Below are 11907 nucleotides of genomic sequence, written 5' to 3'. Positions count from 1 at the left end.
ACACACACACACACACACACACACACACACACACACACACACACACAGACAATAAGTAGGTATGAAGTTCTCATTTAAAACAAGTGTCGGTGGTCAAAGTGCTGCACACAAAACAACAAACCATAAAAAGAAAATACCAAACTGATGGACCCAGACACAAACTAATAAAACAATTTAAGATATAAGACATAGAAAAAAAAAGTAAAAAATATCAATATAATTAAAATAGTGCTAAAAATGTCAACTCTCGTGATGTAATAAAAATAGAGTAAAAATGCTTTAAGTTGAGACTTAAAAACACAAGAGTTAAAGCCGGTCTGACGAGAAGGGACCTCTCGTTCTATACTTTAGAAGCTACGACTGAGAAGATCCAATTCATTCATCCTTTATTTATACATATTAGTCTCGTTGAGCCTCAAGGACTCATTTACAAGAGAGACCTGATTGAAACAAAGAACACAGATGAGGTACAGACAACAAGAGACAATTGTATAAAAAGCATATAAAATGAAAATTAAATAGGAGAAATTATATAAAAACGAAACAAAAACAGCTACAATATAAAGCGTGAAGTTAAAATGAGTATATTACTTCTTGTATTAGTTCTAGTAATGGCATATTTGTAAATGACCCACAAAATTGAAAAGAGTAAAATTTTGTTTGTATAACAAACAATAAAATTCAGTTTTGCGTTAGTTTTGGTTAAAGCTTGAAAGAGCCGCTGCAGAGGGACCAAAGAGCCGCATGTGAACCTCTGAGTCAAGCGATGACTGTCAATAATGGTGATGTAGGTGCAGAGCGTGTGAGAGTATGGCTAAATAAATGTCTTTCAAAACTGGATAAAGGTACGAGGGGATTAACGGCATGACTTAGAGATTCAATATATTCGGCATTCAGTGGGCATTCCATTTCTGGCACAGTAAAACCTGTGTTGGCATGATGGGATGGTCCTGAGCTCTCCCAATCAATGTCCTCAATTTGGATTCCTGCCACTTTTTACTCAGACATCTCTGGCTTTCTGACGTGGTGTTAACCCATCTCAAGTTCCCACAGCTTGTTTGGGGAAAGGTTACACTCTGTCCTGATGGGTTGGTCATTCCAGCCAGCAGAAAACTTGGCCACATCAGGCTTGAGCCTTGGGAGGAAGGTGGACTGGGCACATAATAGATGAAGATTATCTGAGATGTTCAGAAATCCATCTTCTTCCAAACTGTGTAGTACATCACAATAAATGTGAGTCGCGCCTGTCCAAACATCCCTCCATAGGTACTCAATTTTCTCGTTGTGCACGTTTTTTTTTTTTCCACTAATAAAGCTTCCACAACCTGTGCCCCTTACACTGAACATCATTTCGGCAATCTGGATATTTTCAACTTCTTGGTTAGCTCTCATCCTGATCAATTATCTCTGTGGACCAGGCTGGACATCTGGACAACTAAAGACCTGGTCACCTCTGTGGATCAACCTGCACTTCAGGACAACTACAAGCTCATAATCATTAGATTTAAGGGATCTGGAGGACACATGGGGCTGCTGGAGATCAGACAGACTGAAGCCTTATAGGGCAACAATAAAACTTTCAAATCAATCAAATAAGCAGAGAGCCAATGAAGGGAAATTAGCACTGTGGAAATATGCTCAATCATTTTTTTGTTTGTGTTTAAAGTCGGGCAGCAGATATCTGAACTGTACTGAGGTGTCATGATGTGGAACGATGCCAACAGTTGTTTGGGACATGAAGCAGAAGCAATTTAGTTTTCCCTCATTAGTGCTGGAAAGTAGTACAGGATCTCTGACAGAGATCTTTGGCAAAAACACAACAGGAATATCAGGAATGCAGTACTAGGAGTTTTATCAAGACATGATGGATTAAGAAACATATTGTTTACTTGAAGTTACACATTCTAAAAAAAAAGACTCCAGCCAGGAAAATGAAATGGAGGAAAAACTGAAGGTCTTGTTAAGGACTGATACGTGTACATTTTACTAAGAAGGAGCGTTAGACATTGTGTACTGAATATTGATGTTCTGTATTGAACGGCTGGTTGCATGTGTCAGTCCACGTTGTACACAAATATTTTAACCGTGGTATTTGCTCTCACTGCATTTGACAAATACAAACCTCTAATTTAATATTGGTAAACTCTGGAAAAACAAAAGTATAAAAATATATATATGCTTCTTTCTCTACACTTTCATTTTCACAAAGGTTTTGCCCACTGATTCTTGTCAATATACTTATTTTCGTTGTAATTTATGTTGCAACAGTAACTCAGAGTTGCTTTTATTGATTACATCCTGATGCATGCTCAATTTGCATGTGCATTTTATTGATTACATTTTCATTTTGCATTCAAAACAGCATGCCATGAAGAAAACCAATCAAAACCAAAATAAATGCTGCTGGACTACCAGGACATTATTAAAGTATACAATAATATAAAGCGATATAGTCGGTGCCCTGTGTAGGAGGTACCTGGTTCTTAGAAAGACTGCTCTGGGCAAGGTTGTGCGCTGACAAGATACCCTGAGCCCAACCTGGAGTGGCCCGTTCCAACAAGGTGGAAGGCTGGAAAGGAGGGAGCAAATCTCCACGTCAACGCCTCTTTAATTTCCATCTGTACATGTAAACTCACATCAGTTGTTCTTATTTGCTTTACCTTTGTTATTTTAATACCCCCGTCTTTTTTCTTGGTCTTGTGCGTAGCAGCATAATTATGTCTGGCACTGTCGTAATCTACCAGCTTCCTGTCCCTCTTAGCAATTCGAGCCTGAAAAACAAAATTTGCACGGTGTGTTACGGTTAAACCTACAACAAAAACACAATGGGTGTCAACACCTAATGCGACTAATCCTTGACTGAGGTCATGACTGTGCAGCTTACCTTGATATCAGGAAACTGGCCCAGGTAAGTATCCATGGAGATTAAAGCGTGATCAACCAACTTCTGGTGATAATCTGTCCAAAGCACATCACAGTCCTGCAGCACAGACGAACACATAATCACATATTATTATTTTTCTTAGTCCTGTTTTTCAGTTGCTCCCTTCCTCAGGGGTCACCACAGCAAACAAGCTCACATGAAGACCTGGCGATTATTTTTATGACGGATGTCCTTCGTGACATAACCACAGACCACCGAGCTACCACATCCCTCTGTTTGGAGCAGAGAGCTGCCATCTAGGGCACCCAGGGAGGAGATGGAAGGGGTTAGGGCCTTGCTCAAGGGCCCAAAGTGGGGCAAACGAAGATGGAGGCAGGTGTCGGTGCTTCACCTTTCCCCTCCACATTTTGATGTTGTCAGTCTGGGGAGTCAAACCAGCAACCTTTCCATTAAAAGCTCACCTTCTGTGCAACTGCTCCCCCTTCTTCTGTTATTGGTGACAATAGTTTTATTTTCAGTTGCCGATCTTTATGAACTGCAAAGACTATGATTAGGGTTGGATGTCTGCAAAGCGCTCACTATTATACCAAACGGAGCCTGATTTTAGCCTGTTCATCTGTTACAACTACCTTTTAGAAATGTTTACCCCCCCCCCCCCCCCCCCACACACACACACACACACACAAAAAAAAAATAGCTCACTGGGGTTGTTTTGCAACAGGAATTGTGCTCCTTGTGGAAATGTTCCTTCTATATTTGGTACGTAATTCACTCAGTCTCAAATGAAAGTAAAACTACCACCATGTTTCAACACTCCTCTGCTTCTGGATTCAGGCATTACTTTGTTAGCCTCAAAACTCGTCATCGTTTTGTGGCTTTTCTCCTGCATTTTCTCACTTAGCATAGCATTTTGTATACTGATTCACGTGCAAAGTCTGAAAACAAATTTGTCGATCAAAAATGAAAAGGTGGAAAATATTAACTGTGATGGACTTGTGACCTGTCCAGGGTGTCCACTTGCTCTTGCTGAGATTGGATGCTTCTCCCCTCCCCTCCCTCTCCACTTTGCTTTGCTGCTCTGTCTGTCTGTGAAACTGCTTCTGAGCCTCGCTTGCATATCTTCCGAACCATAATTATTTTTTTTTCATTTTTTTCATTTAGCCTTTATTTATCCAGGTTAGTCTCATTGAGCCACGAGAACTCATTTTCAAGAGAGACCTGTTTAGGGAGCACATGGTGGGGGTTAAGGGCCTTGCTCATGAGCCCAGAGTGGGGCGAATGAGGGTGGGGGCAAGTATGAGTGTTTCACCTACCCCACCCACAATTTTGATGTTGTCGGGGCCGGGGCGTGAACCGGCGATCTTCGGATCACAAGCCCACCTCTCTAACCTCTGCGCCACCACTCCCCAAAACAAGTCCATTATGGACTTGTTTTGATCAGATGGTCCCTCAACACAATTGATAACATTTCTTCAAAGAGAAGACCGGCTTTAGGCGAGCCGATTTGCCCTGTTGGCATGCACGCAGCTGGATATCTCATCGACTTGGAAGACTTGATGATGTGTCTATCTCTGCTGCCATTTGTGGATTTTAAGGACACATATACTGTATAATTGGATTTACGGTAACTGGTTCCTGCTTTTTGGATTTGGCTGGTTGCTGGTTTTATCAACAATCAAGGAAGTCATTGGCAGCAAATTTGGACCCGATCACGCTGCTTGCCTTTAAGATGGCTTGGTTCGTGCCTTGAGTACCCAGACTCAAATGCTTTGGGCAAAATGGATCAGATCTCAAGGATTTTACTCAGGCACGTTTCATCGGTGTGGCCATGTAATTTGGACATTTCGGAACCTAGTGGAGCAACATGGACTCAAGGTAGATGTCATTAAGTTCTGCCTGTCCCCAAAACAACTGTGTGTTTATCTGAATTTGGCTCCCTTGTCTGGCCTTGAAGGCCATCTTATCTGAATTTGCCTTGAGAACATGTGATCTGATGCTCACCACCACCTCCCAGAGGAATTTCCAACTGATAACTAGATGAAACCAGCTGAATAAACTTGTCATCATTTCAGGACTCTTGGATTCTCGTCGTTATTCTTGGCCATTCCCTGACATCCCTCGAGAATGTTTACTGATAATAATAATAATAATAATAATAATAACAATATTAATTTATTTGTATAGCACCTTTCAAACAAATGTTACAAAGTGCTTCACATAATCAATTAAAACATCATAAATGACATCAGAAACACAAAAAATATACCAAATCAATTAAAATAACAACATAAAAAAGAAAGAAATTCAAATATTAAAAGCCTTATTAAACAAGTAAGTTTTAATTAATGATTTAAAAGAAGACAATGAAGAGGCCTGTCTAATATTTAAAGGAAGAGCATTCCACAAATTAGGAGCCCTGACCATAAAAGCCCTCCCTCCTTCTGTCACCAGTCGACTTCTGGGAGTGGAAAGTAAGAACAGATTTAAGGAGCTGAGATTGCAAGAGGGGATGTAGGGGGTAAGAAGCTCAGATAGATATGATGGCGCAAGACCATTCAGGGATGTAAAAACAAACAATAAAATGTTAAAATCAATTCTAAAAACCACAGGGAGCTAATGCAATGAGGACAGAACTGGAGTGATATGCTGATATTTATGGGATCTTGTGAGAACTCTAGCTGCAGTGTTTTGATCTCACCGGAGGACACTGGCTGATTATTCCATCCTTATCAGAACTCTTCCAGTGTCCCCGAGAGAATCTATGAACATTGCTCACCGCTCTCGTCGTCTCCCCCCTCTGCAGAATGTCTACGTCACTATGTGCTTGTTTGTGCGAGGTGTTATTTTAATATTAGAGGTTTTCTTCTCAGGCAAGAAGAAAAAGTCTGATAGGAATTTTTTCGCCTCTAATTCCTACGTGTCCAGTTTCATTACTTTTTGTCTGTCTAAACAGATCTCACTTGTAAATGAGTCTTCTAGGCTCAATGTGACTTATCTGTCTAAATAAAGGTTGAATGAATGAATGAGTACCCCGCCCCTTGCACAGTGATTGCTGGACATGGGCACCGGCGACCCCCGTGACCCAAAATAGAAGAAGCAGGTAAAGATAATGGATGGATGGAAAATTGTAAAGCACTTTTAAAAATGAATAAGAAAACAGACATGATATAATTACCAGCAGCAAATGGAAATAGAAAATCAATGGGTGACTCCTGGTATCTGTTAAAAAAAAAGCTCACCTTTGAGCAAATGTGGTTAATGAACTTTATTTTAAAGCCTTGACAGAACTATTGCATCTCAGAGGAGAACTTCCTTTTCAGACTGCTGTCCTACATGAGTTTTAAAAAAACATAGACTGAGAGACAGATGATATTTTCATATGGAATCATCTTCCAGAAATTTAAGAAGAAGAGTTTCTCTATAGCTTCAGGACATAAATGCTTCTTTTTGATAATGCTAACAGTAAGTGCTGGTTCGGATGACTCTGAACTTTAGATATGCTGCTTCAATCAAAGCTGCCACGATGCACTGTCATTCTCCTCCATAGTTTTGGAATTTGTTGGCTTGCAGCAATGGTCATTTTAATAAACTGCATTACTAACTTTACAGATATCAGGCTCCAGAGATTTGTTTCATTTTTCATGCTACTCTTTTTTATTAAGTGGTCACAGTAAACAAGCATCCTACTCAAGTCTTGGTAAGTCAGAACATTGCTGTCCCTTTTTTCCAACTAATGTCACCAAGTGCTTGCTCAAAGTGGAGACTGTTGAAGTTCTCTCTTTTGAAATGCTAAAATCCTAAACTAGTAAAATGTTGTAAAGTGACTGGTGTATTAGTTGGGCAATATATAAATAAAAGTAAATATGCCGGCTGGTAGCATTTTAAACCTGCAGTCAAATGTAACATTGGTTGGAGTACTACTTTTCCACCCTGTGACCTTTGACCCATCGACACTAGTACTCGGGCTCATGCAGCTTTTGTTTGCCAAAATCTATACAGCAGCTATTGTGCTGCACACTTTGAATTAACAAGTGTTGTTGTGACCTCTATATGAAAAGCCAATTATTTTTGACTTTCTCGCACACAAAGACAAACTTCAAGAGCGTCAACAAAATATGATTATAAAAAGTTTCTGACCTCCAAAACTGAATCCACATCGTCCTTGCCATACCAGTCCTGGTCATACATGTCACCCAGACATGCCTGCACGTTCTTGGAGGACTCATGCATGGCTAAAAAAGTCAAAAAAAAAAATAACGCAGCATAAAAGTCATATTAGCCAAGTGGATCCACGCCAGGTAATTTGAATGCATGCGTGAATAAATGAGCATGTGCTACCTTTAACTGCCTCCAGGTATGCTCTTAGATCCCTCTGGAGTTTGGAGCCTTCAGTCTGAGGATGAAACACATTCAGCAGTTTGACAAGTCCCAAAATGACGTTTTGGCAAATTAGAAATATTAGCGATCATGCCACTGGACTGTAGACTCACATATTGTTTGTTGAAGTTGATAACCCACTCCTCAAAGGCAGCATCTTTGGTCTCATCTGCTTTGCCAAGTTTCTGTAGAACCTGTCGGCCAAAAGAAGTAAATGGTGTAGATATGCAGATAGGAACCATATTGTTCTAATCCTTTATTTTAGCTCTTGTTTTTTTATTGGCTAACAAATACATAGTCCATTGCAACCAACAACGTTGTTTGACTCAGCCTCTAAAACTTTGGCATTATCTATTAAAGTCAACCATGTCTGTTAGCAAAATATCTCATGAACTACTGGCCAGGTGTTGATGAGACTCTCGGAAAGTTATCACTGGATGTACACCTACACACGATTACCTTTTGGAGACAACTCACTTCAAGATGACCGCCACAACTAGCCAACTATAGCAAACTCATAAAGGGCTACAACTCAGTCAAGTCCAGATATACTGAGCTAAAATTTGTTATGCTGGTAATTGAGACTCATCTGTATCACGTACTTTAAGTTTTAACTGATCAGGCCAAAATTTTGTGTACAATTTTGGCATGTGAGGTGACAAGTGATTTCATTTAGTTTCAGTAAAACAAGAGGGCAATAAAACAGAAAACATGTTGTTTTTTTTAAGTACATAAAATATGCCAGTAAATATAGACTCTGCAGAATACACATAATGTTATAAACCACTTTACAAAGATATGCTTTACTATATCTGAGATACCACTTTTTTCATTCTGTTTAGGCCTGAGTTAAAAACAGCGCCCCCTATCGTTTATTTGACGCAGCGTGCTGGTGCTTGAAAGACCTCATATCTGCCACTAAATGCAGCAGCCATAGTTGTTTATTACAGTAATGGTGCATGGAGAGCAGGGAGCTTTAGTCAGAAAGAAGACAGGATGGACGGGATTAAAAACAGCAGGACCGTCCCGAGTAGGCCTCGCTGTATCTCGTTGCAGGACGTGTCCGCTGCAGGACAGTTGTCTCAGAACGGGATGTGTCCAGAGTGGACGTCTCCAAACACAACATCCCTGCTCTTCATATGATGTCGTGATGCGCCACTGCGCGTCAGCGGCGGATGCGGCAGCGCATGCAGCTCCGCGGCCTCACACCAAATCCACCTCCTGCTCCTCCTGAACAGAGAGCAGCATCTTACCTTCTCCTGAGCTCTGGTGATCTTCTTCTGAACGTTGCTGGCCACTTTCCCAGCCGTCAGTCCCTTCCCCAAATTCAGCTCAGCCATCTTGTAGCGTAGATGGAGTGTTTGGATGCAGGAGGGGAGGACAAGGATCGATTAATCGCTACTGCGACCTCTGAGGAAGCTGCATCAATGTCCACGGGAGAGAATGACGGCGAGAGATGCTGAAGTCTGATGCTGTCGTGTGTTTATGTGAGGATGCGCGTGCGGAAAGCTAGGTTGTAACCTGTTCTCTGGGGCTGCTGTACGTGTGTGCGCGTGCCTGACAGGAGGAGGATGCTGAGAGATGATCTTAAAGGCACATGCGCACGTGGAAAAACTGAACTGTGCGAATAAATGAAACGGGACAGGCACAAAATGAAGTTAGGACATACAAATATTTATGATTATTATAAACAAATGACTCTACACATTGTGTTTAACGCAGCCTTAAAGAACGTGACCACTGAGCTCCAGTGCTATAGTTTCTATGGGTTGCTCCAGTTTCCTGCAGTGATGTTTAGCGTGTGCTTTAAAAGTCATCAGCTTTAACTTATGTAACATGAAGCATCGTGAAAAGAACGGTTGTCTGAAGCAAGCTACCCCCAGACAGCAGCTCAGATAAAACGAGTCAGATAAAAAAAAAAAAAAAAAAAAAACATAATCAGATGTAATGGAGAAAAAAACTTTAAATTTTATGACTGAATTTATACAAACATGAACCAACAGAAACAAACAAACAAAACAAAAAAAACATCAATAGAAGTCAGAACTGAATGTTTTGAACTGAGACAAATTACAGCCCAGTAGGTACTCTGTAAGTACACATATGTACTGCTAAGTAGCCAATAATTATCACTTCCTATCCTGTAGGCCCTTAACAGGGAGTACTCTGTAAGCACAAAACAAGTACCTGATAAGTGCAAGTTAATACCAGTATACATGGTACTTGCCTAATTTGTATCATGTGCCAGTCACCTCCAGGTACATACCCAAAAATACTATGTATGTATCTGGTACGTCTTTGGTACTATCCTGGTTAAGTACAAGGTAATTATGTACCCACTGAGTACCAGCTGCATACTCAGTAGTTCAAGTTGATAATGTGCCTACTTAAGTATATGTCTGATACTTCTTTGGTACTATCCTGGTTAAGTTAAACTCAAAGTGTGGTATATGTTATGTGCATTATACATCATGTGCATGTAAGTAATATTACTATCTGTGAAACATTCCACCATGCTGTTTACTATATTTCTTTTGGACCTTGTAAATATTATATTTCTTTTCACTTTTGGTACTTTATTTGGTACTTTACTTCACACTTTAATATATTTTTAACAGTTTCATGTCATTTCGTTTGCAAATTTGTGAATACTAGTAACTTCATGCTTTATATCTTTAATCTTTAAAGTAGAATACTTAATTTTTCCACAATAATAATAAATAAATAAATAAAATCACTAGACCTGCATAGTTTGACTTCTTCTTTTTAAAAATAGTTAAAAACTATATATATACAAAAATCAAGCTTTCATTACAATAATCCAGTCTTTTCTTTTGTCTTAAAATGTGAAAATGTCAATTAATGTTAAGGATCAGGTTTTTATTTTTATTTTATTATGCCACTTCTACTGGCCTCAAAAGCCTCCTCCAATGAACTTAAAGTGTTCTTCGGGCCACCAGTTGAGTGGAGCAGGTTTTGTGGCTCCGGACATTTTAATTTAGTGAATAAAGAGACAGAAATGGCTCCTTAAAGTTTGCAGACCCCTGCCCCACACTGACAAGAAGTTTAATAGAGTTCATGAATAATGTCCAGGAGGGGGCGCTATCAGCTCACCTCCTGTGTCCACATCATGCAGCATATTTACGGTTTGAGATCTCTTTTGCTTCTTTAAACGTATTTAGGACTTATTTATTTATTTATCTTATATGTCTCAGAGGCTCGGAAATGACCGAGTCTCTGCAGATGAACAAACAGACTGGGCTGCTGTGTGAGGGGGGTAATTGTGAATTCACAAAGAAGAGGTTCTCAGCTTAAAATGACCCCATGTCTGGTGTGTAAATATATATATATATAAAATCAACCTGGCTCGTTGTGTTTTGTTTTTAGAGGAACATTTCACAAAGAACATTTCGCCACTGACACGTGTGGATTTGTCACTGGGAGCTGTCCGAGGTGCTGAACAGCCTCTGTTAACAATAGTCTGGTTCTTGTTGGGTCTAATTATGTCGTATATGCGCACAAAAGAGCACGAGGAGATGCTGGAAACAATAAAAATATGTGAAAGCTGGTTTCGAAATGTAACAAAACGACAACAAAAAGCGGTTAATGTTTCAAGTAAATTAGTTTTTCCCTCCTTTACATTTTTTTTTCTTTTTCTTTACATTGTTTCTCGTTTGTTTTCAGTTTCATCTCTTTTTTTAAATTTTTTTTAACCTTCTCACTTCCTCCTTTGCGCAGTTCTGTCATTGTCTCCCAAAACTCCCCTCCGACAATAACATTTGGCCACGAGTCACCAAACCCATTCGTTCATATAAATACATCCCATCCACCCCCACACCCCTCGGGCTGCGTGAATGGTTTAACCCGCTGAGTGGGGGGGAGGACTGGGCGCACAAAGGAAGTGCACATTCTCATCATATTGAAGGGAGATAATTGGGCGCACGATGTAAACATGGAATAAAAAATAATAATCGCCCCCGTTTTCCTCCCATTACACTCATCCATTAAGGTTTTTAAATAATTTATGAGGTGTTGGCTACAAACGGCGCGCCTGTCTACACGACGGGAGGCAGTGAGTGGAGGAGAGGAGAAGGAGTTGAGCTTTGTTTCATCCTCGCGTCGGGGTTTTCTGGAGTTGCGCGCTGATGTTGGGTGTTTTAAACCGACCAAGTCGACCACAGAAGGTTTCCTGGAACTTTAGGACCCCTCAAAAGAAGAAAGGAAGAACGACATGTTCTGATCTGACGTGAGTACTTAAGCTCTTTGTGTACATAAAATGGAAGTTATTCTCTTTTATTTGGCCAAATGAGAAGTAACCGCGCGTCGTTTTGGCCCTTTCTCTCCACATATTGCCCGCATGCCTTTAAAACGGCACCAAAACCAGGTTTTGCTGCCCGTATGCCTTTGAGCATGTAAAATCACATGGAGCGCAGCCTATTGTTTTGTCTCTATTGTTTTCAAACCTCAGCCTGAGAGAACATTTGGTGCTCTCACACCCGGAGACCCCTCACAGCTCTCAGATCAGTGACAGTCACATGGACCCCTGCATGCTCTGTGAGACTAAATAATGCAAAGTATCTGAATTTGAAACTATAAAAACTATCTATCTATCTATCTATCTATCTATCTATCTATCTATCTATCTA

General features: G+C 40.3%; 2 protein-coding genes across 2 annotated transcripts in view; one reads left to right on the top strand and one right to left on the bottom strand.

Annotated features, from left to right (window-relative positions):
* LOC119419567 (myc box-dependent-interacting protein 1) overlaps positions 1–8838 on the bottom strand; it is a 20057-nt gene extending 11219 nt beyond the window's left edge. Inside the window, exons 1-7 of the mRNA XM_037686912.1 lie at positions 8515–8838; positions 7375–7455; positions 7223–7277; positions 7022–7116; positions 2885–2980; positions 2661–2771; positions 2477–2569 (exon numbers count right to left, since the gene is read on the bottom strand). Coding sequence (XP_037542840.1) covers positions 2477–2569; positions 2661–2771; positions 2885–2980; positions 7022–7116; positions 7223–7277; positions 7375–7455; positions 8515–8601 — 618 coding nt within the window. The 5' untranslated portion in view covers positions 8602–8838. The remainder of the gene's footprint in view (positions 1–2476; positions 2570–2660; positions 2772–2884; positions 2981–7021; positions 7117–7222; positions 7278–7374; positions 7456–8514) is intronic.
* A 2297-nt stretch (positions 8839–11135) lies between these two features.
* Positions 11136–11907, top strand: part of tmem198a (transmembrane protein 198a) — a 35146-nt gene continuing 34374 nt past the window's right edge. Inside the window, exon 1 of the mRNA XM_037686380.1 lies at positions 11136–11507. The gene's annotated coding sequence lies outside the window, so the exon portion shown is untranslated. The remainder of the gene's footprint in view (positions 11508–11907) is intronic.

The sequence above is a fragment of the Nematolebias whitei genome, chromosome 13 (genome assembly GCF_014905685.2).
Source record: "Nematolebias whitei isolate Nwh7 chromosome 13, NemWhi1, whole genome shotgun sequence".
NCBI lineage: Eukaryota > Metazoa > Chordata > Actinopteri > Cyprinodontiformes > Rivulidae > Nematolebias > Nematolebias whitei.
The sequence above is the reverse complement of the archived record's forward strand: the minus strand, read 5'-3'. Positions and strand labels throughout refer to the sequence as shown.